This window comes from Corvus kubaryi, unplaced genomic scaffold, assembly GCF_017639235.1.
Source record: "Corvus kubaryi isolate FWS band 111438036 unplaced genomic scaffold, C.kubaryi_AGA036_p1.0 split3-37344, whole genome shotgun sequence".
NCBI classification, from domain to species: Eukaryota; Metazoa; Chordata; class Aves; order Passeriformes; family Corvidae; genus Corvus; species Corvus kubaryi.
In genome coordinates, this window is record NW_024582088.1 from 1,067,234 (window position 1) to 1,087,783 (window position 20,550).

At 55.6% G+C, this 20,550-nt stretch overlaps 1 protein-coding gene across 1 annotated transcript; it reads right to left on the reverse strand.

The window, feature by feature from the left end:
* Positions 1-2,956: 2,956 nt before the first annotated feature.
* NBL1 (NBL1, DAN family BMP antagonist) lies at positions 2,957-15,879 on the reverse strand. The gene is made up of 4 exons (XM_042015851.1): positions 15,774-15,879; positions 5,726-5,920; positions 5,422-5,533; positions 2,957-4,229 (listed from the first exon to the last, which is right to left on the reverse strand). Exons 1-4 carry the CDS (start codon positions 15,794-15,796, stop codon positions 3,975-3,977), a joined length of 585 nt encoding a protein of 194 aa, XP_041871785.1. The 5' UTR covers positions 15,797-15,879; the 3' UTR covers positions 2,957-3,974.
* Between the last annotated feature and the right edge of the window lie 4,671 nt (positions 15,880-20,550).

Genomic DNA, 20,550 nt, shown 5'->3' on the forward strand with positions numbered 1-20,550 from the left:
TGGCCCCTCTGCTCCAGAGTTATTTGGGCTGGCCTGGGGGCAGCCCAGCTCCCTGCCTGAGGGGCAGTCCTGGATGGACCCACGGCAGCCTGCCCTTCAGCAGGTGGGAGGCAACACGTGAGAGGAGCCAGCTCAGAAAACCCTTCTGAGCCTCTGTGTGTTGCTGCCACCTCCACACCCAGGGCAAACACCTCGGGGTGCTGGGCAGGGACCGATTGGGGTTTTTTAATTATCCAGCTGCCCAAAGGTGGCATTTTCCCAACAAATGGCTGTGGTTCCTGCTGGGGGAGACCAGAGCTGAAGGCAGCGGCTCCAGCACAGACCAGAGCTGAGGGTGTGCCCCAGCACCCACCCTGTGCTCCCAGGGCCAGGCACTGCCGGCTGCTGCTCGTTCCTCCCCAAGTGCCCACTAAAGCTTTCCTTAACATGCTTCCCCTGGGAAGCTGTGCTGCAGATGTGGGGTGAGAGCCAGCTGTGCACGACGCATCCCCAGCGCTGCCCAGCCCGGGACAGAAACTGGCCTCTTTACCAAGTCCTGCTTTTCTAATCACCTTTCCAGCAAATTTGTTGTGCTTTTCCCAGTGCCTGGATGGGGATTCCAGGCCTGGAAACCATCTCTGATGGGGAGGTGGAAGGCACGGGGACACAGCCCCCCCACCCCACCCCGGTTATCCCCCCAGGACCTCCGTGGGGGGATCAGGCTGCTGCTGGCAAACAGCTGCTGCCACTCGTGCCAGGACAGGCTCTGCCCTCCCTCTGCTTCCCCGGGATCCTCTCCTTGGATGCTCCCAGCCAAACCTCCCTGGCCACCTCAGCATCACAGTGTGCTGGCAGGAGCCCCGGGGCAGCGCACACACACGCGAGGCTCTGATCGCAGCAGGAGGTTTCCTTAGAAAAGCGTTTGCCCCAGGAAACCCTCACTTCCCCGGCCCATCTGTGCTGGGAGCAGAGAAAAACCCCACCCCGAGCCCACCCTGAGCAGCCTCCCCAGCCAGGATAAGTGAAGGCAGCAGCACAGATTTATCCCAGCTGGATCCACAGTAACGCTCAGTGAGGAAGTGATGCCACAGTGCAAAGCCAGGCTTCGCTCTCAGCCCTGCTGCATCCCAGCATTAGGAACATCCCAGTTGGGCTCCAGAGCTTTTGCTTCTGAGAAGGAGACTGGATCAGAACCGTGGAATCCTGGAATGGGTTGGGTTGGGAGGGACCTTAAAGCTCATCCACGTTCCACACCTTCCACTGTCCCAGGTTGCTCCAAGCCCCGTCCAACCTAGCCTTGGACACTTCCAGGGATGGGGCAGCCACAGCTTCTCTGGGCAGCCTCCTCCCAACATCCCCAGCACGTCCTCCACACGTGGGAGGTTTTGTACACTTGGTTTGGATGTGTTTGCTGGGGAAGTGGATCTGAACTGATCAAAACAAAATGTGTTTAAAAAAAACTGCCTTAAAATGAGGTCCAAATCCCATTATCCTACCATTGTCCCTGCAAAAGCTTCTCCGTGCCGGCAGCTCTCCTGGCCTGCCTGTGCTGCCTCCCTGTGCTGCATCTCCGGCCATATCTGCAGGGATCATGGACTCCACCAGCGCTGCTGTCCAGTACCACTGGCAGGGAAAGCAAAACCAGGTTATCAACAGCCACCCAAGTGTCAACACGGCAAAAAAAAAAAGTTTGAGCCAGAGAGAGTCAAACTGGGAGCTGAGAGACCTCAGTGAGGACATCCAGGCAGTCCAGGGTTCAACACAGCAATGGCCACTAGTGCTCTGCCCTCTCAGCATGTCCTTCCAGGCTTTAACTGGGATGGCTCCTTGGGTTTGAATTTGGGCAGGGTCTGGCTAACTACCTCGATTTATGGTTTCATCTGCACACCAGCCCTCCACCGCCTGCTCTGCCGGAGCTCAGGTTGTGTGGAACGGAGGTGGAGATGTCCTGCTCCAAACACCTTGAACTGCAGCTCCTGGAGTTCACAGGAACAGCCCCCTGCTAAATCCAGCCTGTTTCCACTGTACACCAGTAAAAGGGCCCTGTGACGGTGCTCAGTGACCACCATGGGTTTCTCCACCTTTTCCTGGCTGTCAAGCAAAGCTCCATTCCTTGGGAAGACACTGCACAGCCTAAAAACTTCATGGTGACACACAGAGCACCTCTAGTCCTCCCAGGCCCTCCCTGATCAGCCCATCCCCTCTGCTGTGGCAATTCCTGCCTTAATGCAAACCCTGTCCCACTTCCCAAAGTGGAGACCTGCTCTCCCAACGTGTGCAGAGCCCCCAGAGCCTCAAGGAAGGGGGCAGTAAGAGCTGTCTGCTGGCCCAGCACAGCCTCCAGCCCCTCCGGGAGCTGATGGACCTTCCCCAGGGTCAGCTCAGACCAAGGAGCATCACTGATCATTTCTGAGGGCGCATCCACACCCGCCTGGGCATCAGTGGGACCAGAGCTCTGCAAGGGCACACACTGCCCTGCGCAGGGCATGCCTGACCCAAACACCCTCGGGGAGAGCCCGCTGGCTTCAGCTGAGGTGCTCAGCCCCTCCTCACCCCCGAAGGGATGTCCAGTCCTGTCCGAGCTCGCCTTCCGAAGCGTTCCCGGGGTCCGTGAGCATCTGGATGCCAGGGAACACGCCGGACCAAGACTGTCACCTAGTGGCAACTGCGCTGGAGAAGGTCGCGTGATCCCACAGATCCCACACGAGTCCCACACAAGTGGAACCCACCGCGCCCGGCCACAGCTGCCGCGCAGGCTCCCCGGGCGGGCTCCCCGGGCCACACGCAGCCCATACGCTCAGTATTTGGGCTCGGTTTTCCTTCCAGCAGCTCTCTCTCCTCCTTTTCCCAGATGGAATGCAGCAGAAAGCTGCGGGAACCACGGCTCTCCCCTGCCCGGGACCATCTGGCACCGCTGCCTGTCCTGGCTGGTGTCCTGGTGTCAGCACTGCCAAAAACCAGACAGGCATCAGAGCACTGAGCAGTGGAAGTCAGAACTAATTTATTTAAGAAAAAAAAAAACAACAACCCAAAACGAGTCAAAACGAGGGGGAGGCATCGATTACAAGCTCTGGAAGCTCTTGTCTGGACAACGCCAAGGAATCAGCTTTATACAACAGAGAGAGAGGGGCAACAGAGGCCGTGCCCACCCCGACCCCCAGCGCTGCCCGAGCACTCCCTGCACAGGGATGCTCCAGCCCTCGGGCCCCTTCTCCCTCCACCACCATGGAAGTGCAGCAGGGAGAGGGGGGACAGGGCCTGGAAGCTCCCCCGGACCCCCCAGCTCTTGGCCTTCCCCTGCAGCCCCAAAACGTGAAGCCGCAGTGCTCCTGATCCAAGTTGCTCGTCCCCAGGGAGCAACGTGGTAGCCCTGGGGACAGCAAGGTAAGGGCTGTCACCAGCACGGTTCTGTCACCTCACACACAGCCCCAGGGGCACATCCTGGGGCAAAACCCTCCCCAAGAGCCACCTGATACAAAGAGCTGGACTAAGATCCAGCGGGTGCCAGGAGCGTGTCCACGCTGAGCCCGTGTGGGCAGGCAGGGAGAGAGGAGGCAGAAGGGATGCTGCTGATCCCACAAGCCCAGGAGAGATGTGGGTACCTCGAGGGGCTGTGGAGAGGCTGCTTCCCTTCTTCCTCCACGCTGGGAATGAGGAAAAGCAGGACTCAGAGGGCTCCCCCCAGGGCTGGGAGTCTGAGGAGAGCCCCGGGATCCCAGCCCAGCCCCTGCTCCCAGCCAGAGCCCCTCGTGCCACTCCTCTCAATATATTATTATTATTATGTGCAAGTAGTTTTGCATCAGGAAACGCCGAGCCCTCGTGTCTCACCCTGCAGCTCCAGCCTCAGCCCTGCCTGCGCCTCGGAACGTCCCGGGGTGCCGGGGGGCGAAGCGAGGGCAGCAATGAGACAGGAAACACTCCAGCACCCCCCTCCCTCCCCAAAGCCAGGCCCCGGCGCTCGCACAGCCCTGCCAGGACAGTCCGCACGGGCCGGGTCACTCCTCGCCCTCCTCCTCGTGGTGGTGGTGGCTGGAGGCCGGCGGCTCCTCCAGCTCCTGCTGGTGGTGGGGGTAGTGGTGGGGCCCGGGCCCCTCGTGGGGCATGTTCTCCTCGGCGTTCAGGTACACGTTGAACAGGGCTCCCTCGTGGCTCGGCTCCTTCCCGCACGCCTGGCAGCTGCAGTGCAGGATCTTCTCCACCAGCTTGTCCACCCTGGGGATCTCCTCGTTGCCTGGGCAGTCCAGCGTCACCTGGGCAGTGGGACAAGGACACGGCAGGTCAGTGCTCAGGCTCCTGTGGTGGGAGGCCTGACCTGCCCCGGGCCCTGCAGATCTGGGGAGTTTTAAGGCAGATGTGATGGGTTTCCTTCCACAGAAACAAACCCCCAGTCAGTCTGCAAGGTGGGAGTTCCCTGGGAATGTCTCATTCCAGACACTCAGGGAAAATCACAGGATCATCAAGGCAGGAAGAGACCTTCAAGATCATCGAGTCCAACCATCAACCCAGCACCAGCACAGTCACCTCTAAACCGTGGAATCACTGAATCATTAAGATTGGAAAAGACCTCCAAAACCATCAAATCCAACCTGTGGCCCACTCCCACCTTGTCACCCAGCCCAGAGCCCTGAGTGCCATGTCCAGTCATTCCTTGGACATCTCCAGGGCCAGAGACTCCACCACCTCCTTGGGGAACTTTTTCCAAAGCCTGGCCACCCTTTCAGTGAATTTTTTTTCTTATATCTAATCTGAACCTCCCTTGGTGCAACCTGAGGCCATTTCCTCTCCTTCTTTCACTTGAGACACAGCAGAAGAGAGCGACCCCCACCTCATTCCCACCTCACTCCCACCTCCTTTCAGCACCCACTCCAGCAGGACGCGGCTCCCAGGCACTGCTGGCACTGGAATATCGGTGTGACAGCAAAGGCCACCCACAAGACACGATGCCGAGCAGCTCAGGGAGTTTGGACTAAACCTTCTCATCAAATGTGAGCCAAAAGCGAGGCAGAGCTGAGCCGGTTCCCTGCACTCTGGGCTTCTCTTGGGCATGGGATTATGGCTCTGCGAGGCTCAGAGGTGACACAGAACCGTGAGGCCTAAGGATGACTGGCTGTGGGAGGCACTTCTGGACATCAAACATGGCAAAATGTGCCAAGGGGGAGCAGGAGACATGGAGCAGTGGAGAGAGCGGGCATGTGGATAAGCACAGGGATAAATAATGCAGGGAATGGGATGAGATGGTTCTGCAAATAGAGGGATAACAGATCATTTAGCAGAGCTTCCAGCAGCTCCTTCCACCCAGGCATCTCCAGGCAGGGTACAGTCACCTGAGAGACACCCTGGAAGCAAACTACGAGTGGGAAAACCCCAGGGAAGGAGAAGGACTGGCCCTGAAGTGGTGTCAGAGCAGAGCCGAGGCCCCATGGAGCAGAGCGGGATACTCACGATTTCCCACATGGACTGGGCTGGCATGCAGGAGTCGCAGTGAACCAGGGACTCTGTGGACTGGGGGAAAGTGTTGGGGACGCTGTAGCTGAAACACTGTCCCAGACAGGCCCTGCAAAGAGAACAGGAGGGTGGGGGCTCAGGGGAGGTGCTCCTCTTCCCAGCAAAGGCAGAGGAGATGTGACCTTCCCCTGAGACAGACAGAGGCAGGACACCGTGCCCGGCTTCTTGTGCGAGTGACAGTCCCCAGAGCCACTCCCGCGCCATCAGGTGCCTCCAGCCCTGGGCTGAGATGGATCTTTACCTGTTCTGGATGGATTTGGACTCGCAGCCGCTGTGCCCCACGATCTGGGTGATGTTCTTGGCCTCGCACCAGGCGCTCTTGTCCGGGAAGAGGGCGAGCTTGTTTATGGGTGGTGGAGCAGCCAGGAGCAGCGCTGGGAACAGGGCCCCCACCACGAACCATAACATCATGGCCAGCTCTGCCAAAATCCTACACCTGGACACAGAGAGCAAAGCGTTAGCAGCAAAGAAAACTGGCAGAGCAGCCCATTTCTCCAACCTCATGGGAGTCCTTGGTTGTTACAAGCCCAGGTCCATCCCCACATCCCCCTCCACAGCCACTGCCGAGGCCAGGACAGCTCCCAGAACACTGCCCGGGGAGTGGGATGTGCTACTCTGCCTCTTCCCTCTTCAGAACAAGCTCTGGGATAGTCAGATACCTGCACCACCTCTCCCAAGCTCTGTGCCTGGAACAAGAGCAGGCTTTTCCTCATTTCCCACCCAAAGCTGCACTGGGAGAAGTTTGCAAACCGAAAGTGTCACTGCCATGGGCTGAGCCAGGCTGGAGAAGTCCCACACCACAGAAATGTTATTATTTGAGGAAGGAACAAGCTTTCCCACTTCCTTTTCTCCCACTTGAAAGCCAAAGCCGGCCTTGCTGCCAGCCTGGCCGGGGCCGAGGGGAGGAGGAGCAGCAGCAGATGTCGCTGCAAGGCAGCAGCACGCAGGGGAAACCTCAGCCCAGGGGCTGGGAACCCGCAGGAAGGAACAATACAACATTTATTTGTACAGAGCCGCTCGAATCCTGCAAAGGGTTACTCCGAGAACGGGACCTGGGGCTGCAGACAAGGGGGGGCTCGTCACAAGGACAAACCTCGCTCGCAAAGGTGGGCGGCTTGGAGGTCGCTCCCCAGCCCCAGGGAAATCCCCACGAGGTTTCCTGGCTCTGCTCTCCCACCAAGGCGCCTGAATTAACACTCCCAATCGCTGGGGAAAGGCAGATGGAAAAGCATCACAGGAACAGGGAAATATTTTCCTGTGTGGGGTTTGGATGGAGTCACGGTGAAAGGCATTTGTACTTCCTAAAATATTTGTTAGAACCATGTTATTTGTTATTTCCTTCTATTTATTTATCCAGACGACAATCCAAAGCCCACACTGGAAAGACTGCTGTTGATTCCCGTGGCTCCTGGGCCCAGCCCTCTAACACTTGCTGGGAAGGAGAGGAAAAATGCCCTGTTCCTCCAGAGTCCTCATCCACACACCCTGGGCTGCAGGACCACCAGACTTATCTGAACGATTGAGACGCCTTCCTAAGCACTCAGGGATTTTAAGGTCATTATAGGATTTTGCCCTGTTATCCCTCCCTGAGCCCAGCCTCCTGGATCTGAATCAAAAGACAGATGAGAAAGATTCTTCCCAGTCTTCCATCCCAGGGCACCCAGAAAAGAGCATCCTCATTCACGGGATCTCTGGAGGAATCGTGTGGGGTCTCTGCTACATTTCCTCATTTCCTGGTGATACAAGAACCACGGTCATACAATGCAGCGACACCTGCAAAGCCCTGGCTTCGTAATCCTCCCAGCGCCTGTGGGATGTGAATCCCATGCATCCCTGGTGGGAATACCTGCACAAAGGCTTTGCAGGTGTTGGCTGGAGATCAGCAGAGGGTTAAAACTCTGAGCTTGCACTGCCACTGATGAGAGTTGTGGGGTTAAATACCTCTGTCCCAGAGAGGACTCTTCTGCCTGAATTTCTTTTTCCATTTCAGTGGGAGAATTCTGCAGTTTCTGAAGGAAGAGCATGGCTAAGTTGCACATGCACACACACTTGGTTTGTTTTCTGAAACAAGCATCACTCATTCCTCAAATGCCAGCAGCTCTGTGCTGAGGAATCCTGCTCCCAAAGGCAAGTCCAAGATCAGGGCTTGGATGTGACCCAAAGAGCAATCACAACCCCCTGGGGAACAGCCCAAATTCCTCTGGAGGCAGCACACGAGTTCACTTCCACATGTCCGATTAGAGAGCAATTTCCTTCTTTCCTAAGAAAGGTGGGGTTTTTTCCAGGTTTCTGTGCATGTCTACGCAGCTGCAGAGACAAACATTCCTGTCTGTGCTGCCAGTGCTGCTGCCTGGGATCTGTGTTCCTGGAGGGAGGTGTTCCATGGAGGTGTTTCCGCAGCGCTGCTCAGAGCAGACCCACTGCCAGAGGCACGAGGGATCCTCTCCCAGCATCTGGGCTCCTGCGAGGAAGATGAGTGAGGCTGTGCTCTGCTAAAGCACAGGCCCTGGCCTGGATTCAGGAAAGCACTTAAACACATGCTGCAGCCTTCTCCTTTCCTGAGCAGAGATGTGTTCGTAACCAGGGCCCCCACAACCGCTGGTCCCATGTGCAGGGGGGTGGTGGAAGAGTGGGGAATTGGGTACCCCCAGCAGGGGAACCAGGCACCTCTTTGGAGCTGGAGCAATTCCAAGTCTCCCCCATCCCTCAGGGCAGCCAGCACTGCTATCCCCCACTGACCTGCAGCCCTGAACACAGGGCATCCACAGCACAGGGTGTTTTCCTTCTCCCAGGAATGTCCTGGAACCCACAGGGCTACTTTTCTAGTAAGTAACAAGGTTTCTGCCAGTGCCTAGGAAAACATCTGATGCAGCTGAGTTTGGGAGGGAGCCGGGGCTGGGAGCAGCGTGTCCATAGCTCAAACCAGTCATGCGAACAGAGCTGCCACCAGCACCATTCATCTGACAGCAGCCACAGGGACGGAGACAAAAGCACCGTGTTCCTTCTCCCCCCGGCTGGGAAAGGAAGGAAAAGGAAAAAAGAAGACAAGGCACTCGAGCAGGTTTGCAAACTCCCGATTAAATAAAGGCATTGAGCACATTCCTCCGTGACAAGCTAAATTACACGTTGCAGCCCGAAAGGAACAAGTGTGTTCCCCGGCTGACCCGGCGGAGCAGCCACTTCCCGGCACACAGGGGCTTCTTTCTCTTCCCCGCACCGAGGCACATTTTTTTCCCCGCTAGTCAAAGCTCTTCAAGCAGAAAGTTCAGCTCAGTTCCGGCAGACCCACCGGCCCGTGAGGGTCTCCCCCCGCTCCCTCTGCAGGGAGCCGCATGGCAGCTTCCTCGGCATCCCTCGGGCAGCATTTGGGAAATAAATGACTCAGCCCCGGACCTGGCACATCCCAGCTCCCGACACAAACAACTTCTCAGCGCAGGCACAGCTGCAGCCTCGTGGTGAGCGGCTCCGGAGCCCTTTCGCAGCCCGTGCCCGAGGAGCTGAGGGGCTGGGGGTGATGCCATGAAGATTTTTTTTGCCTTTTCTTTTATACCTTTCTACAACTTCTGTATTCTCAGTGCTTTTCGCCTACATTCTCGGACTTGTTTGTTCAGCTGGGAGACTCAGCATTTTAGAAGCTTCGTAGTTAGGGATCAGTGTGCCCCAGACCCCAAGGTCCTCTCCAGAACACATTCTGTAAACTAAGATAGAACCATCCAGGGGAAGGTTCCGTGGGGAGGGGGGGCTCACTCGAGCCTCTCATTGGGGAATCTGTGATAGATGTGCTAATTAGTAGCACCTATAATGTTATACCAGATCTTTTGGGGGTGGGCATTGCGGGGTGCATTTTGGTGCATATGACCTGGATGTGTGCACCTAAGGATCCTTAAAATAAATACCAAAGTAAAATCCCTTTTTCCCTTCTAACCATGTTCTGACTCTTGATTTTAAGACCAGGAAAAGGCATTAGTGGGTCTCAGGGTACCACCCCAGCACCCCTGCGAGACCCTGGAGTTCTGCCGACAGCTCAGCTTCCCACTTTGGAGATCTTCTGGAACAACCTCAGAAGTTTTGTGTCACCTAGAGGAGCTCCTTCCTCCCATCCCAGCAATCCCAGCGCTCTCAGGAGTCCCTCCAGTAGGATAACGCCTGGAAGCAGCTGGGAAAATCCACATCGTTACATCGGCTGGAGGACAATCACTGGAATTACCTCGGAGGCCACATTCCCACCATCCAGCCCACAGCTGTTCCCAGACATTTGGAAACCAAACACTTCTGGAGGAAAATAAAACAGATCTAATCAGTTTTACCCTCTTTTTCCAGTGGGAAGTTTACACCATAACACAAGACAAGCTTGCAGGTGGACATGGGGAGCGTTTCATGAGTTGTTAAATGTGTTTATAGGTATTTTTCTTATCCAGAATCTTGCAATTCTGCCAAATACAGAGAAGCACAAACACAGGTAGATTGTGCTCACGGCCACACACGAGGCACCCCAGGCTCTGAGAGACAAGAACCCCCAAAGCTTTACAAACATCACCTGGCCAAGGCTTCCAGCCTGTGGACACGGCCCAGAAACAGGGTCCCCCTCATGCTGCAGCTCAGGAAAACGGGGCACCTCAGTGCCTCACTCAGGGACCCAGGTCCTTTGTGACACGCGAGACCTCAGCAGAGATGGACACGGGGAAGGTTTCAGCTCCTGGTCCGGGTCAGAGCTGCGGTCGCCACGTCCCTCTCCGGCCTCCCTGGACATGGGGCTGTCCTCCCTGACGGAGCCAGCTCCTCACCCAGCCGGGCTCTGCGCTCACTGGCAAGAGTGACCCCAGGCTGGTGTCAGACAGAGTCGCAGCAGTTCGTGTGCCACTGGTTGGTTGTGCTGTTTGCTGAGAGGAGCTGCCACACGGAGCAGAGCAGGCCCCAAAGATGCTCCGTGCCTCAGTTTCCCTGCTGCAAGAGCAGGGACGGGGGAGCACCAAGTGAGCTGATGGGTGCAGGGAGGGTGCAAAGCACAGGGAGGTGTTTGGAGAGCCAGACTCCCTTGGAGGGAAGGCTGCCCCGGGCAGGAGGGAAGGCTGGCTGCCAGCAGCCCTTGCCCCACATTCCTGATGGGAAGGTGCTGGGGGAAGGCACAGGGCAGGTGGGAGCTGGGACAGCGTGTGGGGGAGTCACACCAGGACACGGCGCTGCAGGGCAGGGGGGGAAGCTCTCCAAGGACTCGGGTGGGATCACTCCTGCGTGTGCAGGTGGCCAGGAGAGATCTCACTGGAGGAAATGCTGAAAGGAAAATTATTATTTAGGCACCTAAAAGGATGCAAAGCCAGAGTGAAGTGTCTGCTTGACACTTCAACTGGAAAGAAACATCCCAGAAAGATCCAGGGCACGGCTCTCCTCAGGCACAGGATTAGGTCGGTAACTTCTGAACACCACTGGGGATTGGCTCTTGGGAAACTCAACTCAAATAATATTTGCTTACATGGAACAAAACAATTTATAAGCCAGCATTATTAGCAGGAAAAGCTTAAATCTCAACTGCACAAAACGGAAAGTCACTGTGTATTGAAAAACATCTATCAAAACAACAGATGTTATTCAATACCTGTTTTTATTCAATACTTCCCCCTTTCTGAAATTTGCATTTAGCTAAAACTTTACATTTTTGGGGATCCTTACTGTAGTGACTGTAACAGCCCAAAAGGATCTGATTCAGGTACAATATGGGCAGGGGACAGGGAAGAGAACTCTGCACTGGGAATGTCTGGAGGTAATTCTTCAGGACAGCAGGACACAAGAGTGTCCTTAACTGAGCACAGAAATCTCTCCCGAGCTCAGAGCTCCAGTCTTGCTTCACTGAGCTGCAAAATCTAGGGAGAAATTACAAAAAAATAAACAGGGAACTACCACAGGAAGACATTTGATATTTAACAACCACAAGAATCCATCCTAAGAGCATTGTGATAGTGGAGCAAAAGCTGTGTCGTTTCTCACTGTGGACCTGGCTGTGTCTGCTCCTTTCAGAAGCAGATGTTAGAGCTTCCCTTTCTGTAACATATTAATTTCCACTCAAGCATGGTTGGGCAAGCCACAGAAATAAAGCAGAAATAAAGAAAAGCAGTGCAGCTTGTTTAAAGCCCTCTGCCCTGCCCACATCGGCCAGAATGTCAGAAGATGCTGGTACATTGGGAGTTTTAATCTGGCTTCTCGACCATGCACTGAGCACTTGGGAAACTCATTTTTTGCAGCTGGAAAAAAAAGTCTGAGCTGCTTTACCTCCAAAAGTCATTGGAAAGCTACCTCTGGACTTAGATAGGCTGAGGATGGGGTCCTGGAGGATCTCTGCTGGAAAAGGGACGCACTAATGGCCTGTGGAAGAGGCAAGAGTCATTTAAACAGTTTCTGGTAATTTATTTCAATTGCTCGATTTCTTCAGCATTAAGAACAATCACGGCTAGGAAAATGCATCAACCTGAAGCTCAGGAACATATCCTGGCCCCACACCTCCACTCCCCCTCTTCTTCAAGCACGTGGGGCTCTGCAGCCCCCAAGAGCAGCGGGACAAGTGGGATGGGAGCAAGGATCAGCTGTCTGGGGACCTGGAACACAAACCTGGGACCAGCCTCCAGCAGCAGCGCTTCTGGGGAGCAGCGGGACTGGGAAGCCTCGGCACGCTGGGCAGAGGGAGGGGGGCCCGGCTCTGCCCGAGCCCCTGCACAGGGCAGGACCATCTGAAGCCATGGCTGGAGCGTTCCCAGCGCTGGGTCGGAGCTGATCTGAGAACCAGGCGCTTCCCAGCGCAGCTGGGAGCAGCGTTTCAGCCGCAGGCCTCGCTCACATGCCTGGGCCTGAGCGGGGCCCGGCTGCCTCCTGCTTCTCCTGGAGCTGGTGTTTCCCACACAGCCGCAGAGCCGGGAGAGCCAGCCTGGGGCTGAGGGCACCTGGACGTGCAGGAGGGCGGTGGGTGTCCAGCAGCCCCTTGGAAAATCCACGGATAACAGGGATTTTGCTGCTCTCTCCAACGCTGTCCCTGACCCTTGCGAGCAGCAGTTTCCCACCCAGCGTGGAAAGGGAATATCTCCTCCTGCAGCACAGCACCACTGCCGGGAGCCCGACCATCATCCCCCGCCCGCAGCACCTCCCCAGAGCACCTGGAGCTCAGTCACTCCAACTCCCTGTGCGGCTGAAGCCACAACCTCTCCCCTCCCTGTCGGAGCACAGCTTTCACGAGTGGGCAGCGAAACCCCCGGAGCCTGCGGGAAGGGTCCCGGAGCCGCTGGCTGCTCCCGGGTTGGGTTTGCAGGCGGGCAGCGGCCGCTGCCCCGGGGAGCGCTTCTCCCAGCAGGCCCTGTTCTGCTTCCACTTAGAGTGAGGTAAACTGGGACCGGCTCCTCCAAATGACTCCACTGGTGCAAATGAGATCAGAATCTGGCACCGCTCGTCTTACTCAAAACAAGCCGAACTGTAACCAGATAAAACCAGTTCCAGTGCAGAGTGGCCACCAGGATGATGATTTTTTTAATTCCTGCAGGCAGCGAGGGGAGCTGTCTCGGATGCCAACCACGCTGGCTTTCGCCTGGCTCGGTCATTCATTACCAAACTTGCATAAAAACCCAACGCAGCGGGGTTGTGCCTGCAGGATCAGGTTCCCAGCTGCTGGAGCAAGAAGGGGAAAGAGGGAAGGAGAAAAGAGCTTGTGGATGGAGCCGTAGATCTTTCAGGATCCACCCTGCTGTCTCCCTCTCCCTTTATACCCATTTAGGCCATATCTTGGTCACAGCTGCAGAAGTTCAGTGACCTGATGTATGCTAACCCATGACACCTGATGTGGCTTTGCCCTGTTTTAGTCTCTGCTTTACATCACACCAGCCCCCTCAGTTTTGATGGCATAAACCCAATGTCTGTGTTATTTACCCATGGCACTGACCAAAGCAGAAAAACACGCACAAGTGCAGGGCCAGAGGGGTTTGGGGGTAAGGTAACAGCTCACAGCCCAGCTGGTATTTTCAGTCGCTACCAGGCCTGACCTCACACTTGACATTTAGACAGTTTCTCCTAAAACTGCAGGATTGGGCCCAGTAACCACAAAGAAATCACACTGTGACCCGAACAGTGCTCCTTTCCCTGCTCTGGACAGGTTGCCTGAGCTCTGTGTCAGAGAAGAAGGAGGCTTAAAGCACATCTGAGAGTGACCCGAGCAAGGGCTCCATCCTGACGCCATTTCCAAAGCTCAGCTCCACAGGGCTGCGAGCTCGGCTGCAATGGGGGCAGCAGCCCAGCCCAGCTCCACAACTGCTGGGATGGGTGCTGGGTTGTTCCGTTCCCACCCTCGGTGCTAATTTATGTCCAGGAAAGCCCTGGCCCCCACCGCCCCACGTCCCTCCCTCCCCAAACAGCACCGCACAAGAAACAAAGGTCTGGGGAGCAGCAAGCACAGCCCTGCCAGGGCTAGCAGAGGACAGACCACCCCTCGCTCCCACTCCGGAACTCCCCCAGAAGGACAATTTTATCAGCTGTTCAGGTTTTTAAGAGTCTGATTTGAGTGGGTGTGAAGTTTCTTTGCCCTCAGCCGTGCTGAACCCCATCACTCTGCTCCTTGCTTTGTCACAGGGGATCTCCGAGCCCGGGCGACTACAGAGGAGGGTGTTTTTTTCCAGCAGACTTCAAAACAAAAAGAGCAGGAGCAAGGCCCGAGGACGGAGCAAGAACCCGGCTCTGCCTGCCCCGTGGTCGGCTATGGGATCTGGCAGAGGTACTGCTAAAGCTTTAATGGGAACGGCGCGGAGTTTGGGCAGGAGGAACTGCCCGGGAGTTTCCTCTGCTCCTCGGGCAGGTTTCCCATGGCTGCACCAGCTCGATCCGCCCTCGGCAATGCCAGCGCACGCCGCGAGCAAAGCTGCTCCAACACGGGCAGGTCTTCAAGGCTCCTTGAAAAGCGTTTTGGCTCGGGGCCCGATCCTGCACCTCCAGAGCACCCAAAATTCCCTCCAGCTCCACTGTTTTCCTCGCTCCGGAAAGGCGACCGGGCACTCGGGAAGACTTTGCTCGTTTGCCCTTTTTGTGAGACCGCAAACTCCCCACGCTGGAATTCAGCGCAGAGAGGTCACGCCAAGAGCCCGGATTCTTCTCAGGGCTGTTTGCAAACACTTGGGATTTTTATACTGAAGGCAAATTCCATTTCCCATCCTGCGGTTTGCAAATTTGAGGCGAGCAGCCTTTTACGAGATGGGAGACTGCCTTCAAAAGGCAGAAGTGCCCAGTGTGTGCAGCTGATTTTTGGCTGGCTGGACATTGCAAAGGGGACACTGAGTGCTTCGGCTAAAAATACAAGGGAAAATCTGGGTCTCTCCATATCACTAGGATCTTTCCCACTTGTTTCAGTAGGGTGCAGATTTCTCCCAAAAAACCCGCATGGAAAAGCTACAGTGTCCTAAATCCACAAACACTTCACACAGGCTGCATTTTTAATTTGATGGGGTTAATCCTATATGTAAAAGTTAGGTTGTGGAGCAGAGCAGAACTTGCTGGTGCCCTCGTAAGAGAAATGTTAGTAGGCAATAAGGGATTGCCCAGATCAACTTTAATGCAGCCTGAAAGCAAGCTAAAGCATGTTCTATTCCCAAAACACCTCCCAGAGAAAAAAGAGAAAGCCCCACTGATCTTAAAATGCAGAGATTATTGTACAGAACAAATAAAAATTGCTGCAAATACTGAGACAAGTTGAAATGCTACGTTGGGTTCAAAAAACAGGTAGGGCTATATTGGATATAAGCTTTTTAGTAAGTGCCTAAAGTATTTCCACGATACAAGGATGTAAATTAATCCCCGGGATGATCTTTTCAAGGAACAAAAGTTTACTGCCCTGCCATCGGGAAAACTTCTTTCTTTTACGATCATTGAACTACCCCACGTCCGCTGGTGGTGTGGTTAATCGATACTGAGCGTTCCCGTTCTTCCCTCGGCACTTTTGTTTCAAACCCCGACAGGGATGGGAAGGAGGGAAGGACTCTGTACCACAGATGTGCGACCGACACAGCGCGGCTCCCCGGCTCCCAGGCTTTTATTCTATTCGAGCTAAAGCGGCGGTGGAAATAGTTTAACGATTGCAGAGCAGATCCCCCCAAGTCCGCCTCATCTGCAACCGATTTCTGCCCGTGGCAACATCCTCATCCTCCCGGCCATCCATCACCGGCGGGGGGAGAACGAGAAGCGAGAGGAAAAGAGGCGGAAAATCTGGTGCGGGGAAAAAGCAGCAGGTTCGGGGCGGGGGTGGGGGGCACACAAAGCCAAGGGCTACTCACCAGCCAGGCGACGGCGGGCGCATCCCATGGGGTCCGGGGCCCGGCGGTGCCCGGCGGCTGCCGCATCCCCGGCGCGGCGGGGCGGCCTCGGAGGGAGGCGCGGGGCGGGCGGGAGCTGCCGCCTCCCTCCCCCCGGTGCCGGGCTCCGGGCGGTGCCGCCGGCCCCGCCGCTCGCGATTGCACAATCGGGCTGGGAAGGGAGAGGAGGGGAAAGGAGGGAGGGACGGCCGGCGGGAGGAGGGAGCGGCGGCGGCAGCGCCCGCCCGCCCCGCCGGGGTCCGGGCGTACCGAGAGCCCTGAGCAGCCCCTGCGGCCGCCGGGCTCGGAGATGAGAGCCGGAGCCCCAACACCCCGGGCACGGAGCTCACCCACCGAGCTGGGCCGTGAAACCCCCGGCAAGTGTTAGAGCTAACGGGGAGAGCCCGCTGGAAACGCCCGGCCACAAAACGAGGGAGCTTCGGTCAGGAGAGCCTAAGGGAATGTCCCAGCACTTGCCCCTGCAGTGGCATAGAGTCTGGATTGGGCTCACTGAACGCCAACAACTCTTATTTAAACATAATTCGTGATACAGAATGCTTGGAGCAGAGTCCTGGCTGCAGTGAAGACTTTGGGAAAGTTCTCCAGGACTTGAGATGACGGTTTTCTCTTTTGCTTTTCTTTTCCCTTCCTCTTTCACATCTTTTTCTCTTATTTCTCTTTCTCTTTCTTTTTTCTTTCCTTCTTTCCCTTTCCCATTAAAAAACTAACAGCCAAACCCCATGCCAGTGAAGCCCCATTCATGGCTCTCTCTCAGGTAGGATAATTGCTGGAAACCGAAGGGCTCTGTTTCTGTTAAGGCACAATTAATCTAAAGAGGCCCCCACATTAAACACTACCCAAATCAAAAGATACCTGCCAGGCTTGGCTGGGTTTTGCTGGCTGCTTTTGGTGTGAGGATTTGCATAGAGATCAGAGAAGCAGGAAGGGGAGATGGCAAGAAGCAACAGCTGTGCTGAGAGAAGTGTTGGTAGCGCCCTGGCAGCAGCTGTGGGGAGAGGCTTTGGGGCTGGGTGTTTGCTGGAGGAGGCTGCAGGCTGCCAGTGAAGGAATGGTTTCCTGCTGCTCGGTTCCTTCCAGCTCCAGGATAATAGGATTTGTAAACAGGGTGGCAAAAAGCTGCCTTCAGCATCACTTTCTTATCCTGCTAGACGCAACCTACCCAGCCCCGAACTGTACTGCACTGCTCAGCTCCAAAAGGGCCAACAACAGAGGAACAGCCTCTAGCCATGACCACACACCCCAGCAGGAGCCCAAAATCTGGCTTCCCAGCATTTTCACCCACTGCTAAACCCGGGCCTTTGACCAATGCTCTACCTGCTCCCTATGGCCAGCATGACCAGCAGTAAATCCCTGCTCAGGAGGCTACTTTATTCTGAATAATATGAGTGAAATAAGAGACATCTGAGACTTTGAAGCAAGTTCTCACAACGAAAAATAAGATGTAGATGAAACCAGCTAAAAAGCAACAGACCACGGGCATTAAGGTGAAATTCAGCCAAGTGTTTCGTTTCAGTCCACGGTTCAGTGTTTGGATGAGTTTTGTGGGATCCTCGGCTCTGGGGTGTGATTGTTCTGCAAGGAGCTGTGAGCCAGCGTGCAGTTCATTCACTGCTTCCTACTATTCATCCCTGTTCCAGTTCTGTAAACAGCATGAAAGGGAAACAGCAATCTGTGAATCTGGGGGTGGGGAGGCAGGCGGAGCAGGGTTCAGGTTTTCTGGTGTCAGGAGGAACAGGCAGAGGTGCTGCAGGACAGAGCGGGTTGGCTGGGGGATGAAAGAAGCTGCTGAAAGGCTGTCAAAGCCCTGGGCCAAGACTTTTCCCCTTCTCCTAGGCAATGTGATATCACAGCCAGAACAAGGAGTGATGACCCGATGCCTGCAGATGTCATTTGGACAGACTCAGGCACAGAGCAGAGGCAGCCGCTCCGCAGGGAGGGAGAGCAGGGAGGCAGCGCCAGCCGGAAAGGAGCCGACCTCACCGGCCAGCCCCTCTTCCCTAGCCAGGGGCTCTGGCTTCAGCAGCAGCTTTAGGCTCTTGCTGCACACATCACCCCGTTGTTTAGCAGCTCCCACTCCCCACAGCTCAGGGGAGTTTGCTGCCTGCCCCTAAGCCAGGCGTGCCACAGCACAGTGATGTTTCCACATGGCGTGGTGTGACGTGGAGTGTGACACAACTCCTCACTCTCACCTCGATGACAGCCCATTCCATCCTGTTTTTCCACCAGGTACACACAGCCTTGCCCAAAACATCCACATCCCCGTGTGCCTTCCCCCTCAGCCCTTTCCCTGTTGCTGGATCACCAAGGCTTCGTGCACTGGGACACAGCAGAAACCCAGGACGTCCCTCCCTCGCCCGCTGTTGCTTTTTTGGGCTGCTGACAAACACCCACAGTGCCAGGGGCTCCCCGCTTGTCAGGACAGGACCTGGCACTGTGGGCGTGAGAATTAAAAGGGTGTATTTGTAAGTTAAAAATAAAACTATTTCTTTTATTTGTGTCAGTGCAGAGTGCAAGGCTCCCTGCCTGCCCACAGTGGGATGCTAGAAAACACATGGGGGGAAAAGTGGGTGGGAAATGAGTGGGGAGTGTGTGTTGTGTGTCCATGAAGGGCTGCAGGGAGCAGTGCGGGGAGAATGGCTCTGCACATATCCCACAGCTGGGCCTGAATTCCATCTCTTCCCCCACTGGTATTTTGTTCACCGTCCCTGAGATAAACCACACAGGGTCCAAGGAAGTGCTCTCGGGGGATAAAGCCCCTTGCACAACCCGTAAGGGACTGGGGAGCCTGATGCCTGGGTCTGCCATGGACCATCCTGCCCAGCTCAGACCAGCTCCCTTCACCTCTGCGTCTGATCTGCAAACGGGTGCAGGATTGCACTGCTGGTCCCTGAAATAAGGCAGCCCTTTATCAGCTCCCTCCTGAGGGAAGCAGGATCAAGGTTGATCAAGGCCAGGTTGGAGGGGGCTTGGAGTAACCTGATTTAGTGTGAGTGGCATCCCTGCCCTTGGCAGGGGCTGGAACAAGAGGATCTTTAAGGCCCCTTCCAACCCAAACCATTCTGTGATTCCATTCTATGATTCTCTTACCAGACCTGCTGGGGTTAAACTCCAACTTTTTGGTTCCTAAATAAGCCTGAAGTCATCTCCAAGATACCAGGACCCCAAACTGCTGTTTGTAAGGGCATACACACCCTGGGTGAAGGGAGCAGTACTAGTGCCAGGAGACAGAGGCAAAGATTTAACTACTAAAAAAGCTGAGGGATGATTTCCCATCTCCACCTCAGGTAGGTGCAGGGAGGGGACAGTGGTAGCAGGGTGTGAGGACCACATCCTCCTGTGCTGCTAGCACAAACCCTCACATCTGTGCAGCTCCAGCACGCCCGGCCAAGGGTGAATCCGTCCTTACAAACACCATTCTTGCTTCCTCAGATTCCCCCAAAGCACGTGGGTACAACAGCCCCTCACTGCTCCTTCAGAGCAACCCACCCAGAGCACTCACTGGGCTTCACAACATGCAGGGAGCTGAGGAGAGGCGGGAGGGGAAGGTTCAGCCACGGGAGGAATTGGGAGCAGCAACCTCCGTCAGCCGCAGGTTTGGGACACCGGATTTGAGCTCTGTGCTGAATCCCTCCGTGCAGGCAAAGCGGAAAGGAACGAGTCCCGGTGGGAATCTGGCTGGCTGGCTTGGACTGCAAAGGCAAGATCAGGGGACAGACCTGGCTGCCAGGGGCTGTGCTCAGCAGTGAAGGAAAAGGATTTATCAGAGAGCCCATTAGAAAACATCTGGGCTCAGCAAATGACCTGGAATGCGGCTCGGCAGCGGGGTGCTCCTCTCCTCCCCGGCCCCGGGAATGCGAGCTCCCGCAGGGCACGACTCGAGCCAGCTGTTTCCTCTAATCCCATCAGCCTCGCCTTCCACGGGGGGCTGCGGGAGAAAGTCCCGTTCCCTCCCCTTGGTCACTGGGATTAGTGGTTTCTCTGTAGCGCCGTGCCAGTGCGTCTTGGGGCCCTGGGGCAGCAGTAAAAACGTTCCCCTCCCATCCCTGAGCAAGTCCAAGTGTGTTTAATCGCTCCATTTTCCACCTTGCCCAACCGCTCCCTGCTCCCAGGCACTCCAGGCCCCTCCATCCCTCCCTCCCTTGCTTCCCCAGCAACTCAGGTCATGCAAAATCCTTCTCCCATTCAGTTCGTGTGTGCAGGGGCAGTTCTGAGCAGGGAGGGCTGGGAAGAAGCTGCTGGCCTTCGTTTGCAGGTGCCCTCATCCCTATGAGGTCAAACAGCTTTTTTTTCCTTTCTACTTCAAATATAACCAGTTTCCTCCAACTCCACTGCAACCAGTCAAATCCCCTCTGATAACCATCTTATTCTCTGCTGCACAACTTCCCCCTGCTGCAATCACTCATAACCTCTTATTATATTAATTATTTTTCTTGCAGCACTGCCTGAAGGCCAAGCTCAGGCCTCGTCACAATAGGTGCTTGTGTGTGTTCAGAGACAGTTCTGGCACCGAAGCTCCTCCAAACTGTCAACCAGCAGGACAAACTTAGAACATCCACATGTGTGCAGGGAACATTTTGCACATTACTGAAAGGAAACCAGCACCCGCCTGAAACGGGGTGACTCACAGAGCAATATTGCATGGGAAGAGCCTCATGCACAAACTCTCTGGCCTTGAAGAGAAGCACCCAAAATCAGAAGCCTTAAAGTGCCAGTTTTTCAAAGTCCTGCTACAGCAAGT

What these genes read in the sequence shown, in the direction of transcription:
- NBL1 (XM_042015851.1), bottom strand. Translation starts at nt 15,796, where the DNA reads ATGCGCCCGCCGTCGCCTGGCTG. An exon ending in CGCCCGCCGTCGCCTGGCTG is followed by an intron (nt 5,921 to 15,773) that starts GTGAGTAGCCCT and finishes CTCTGTGTCCAG; the next exon opens with GTGTAGGATTTTGGCAGAGC. An exon ending in CCCAGTCCATGTGGGAAATC is followed by an intron (nt 4,230 to 5,421) that starts GTGAGTATCCCG and finishes CCCACTGCCCAG; the next exon opens with GTGACGCTGGACTGCCCAGG.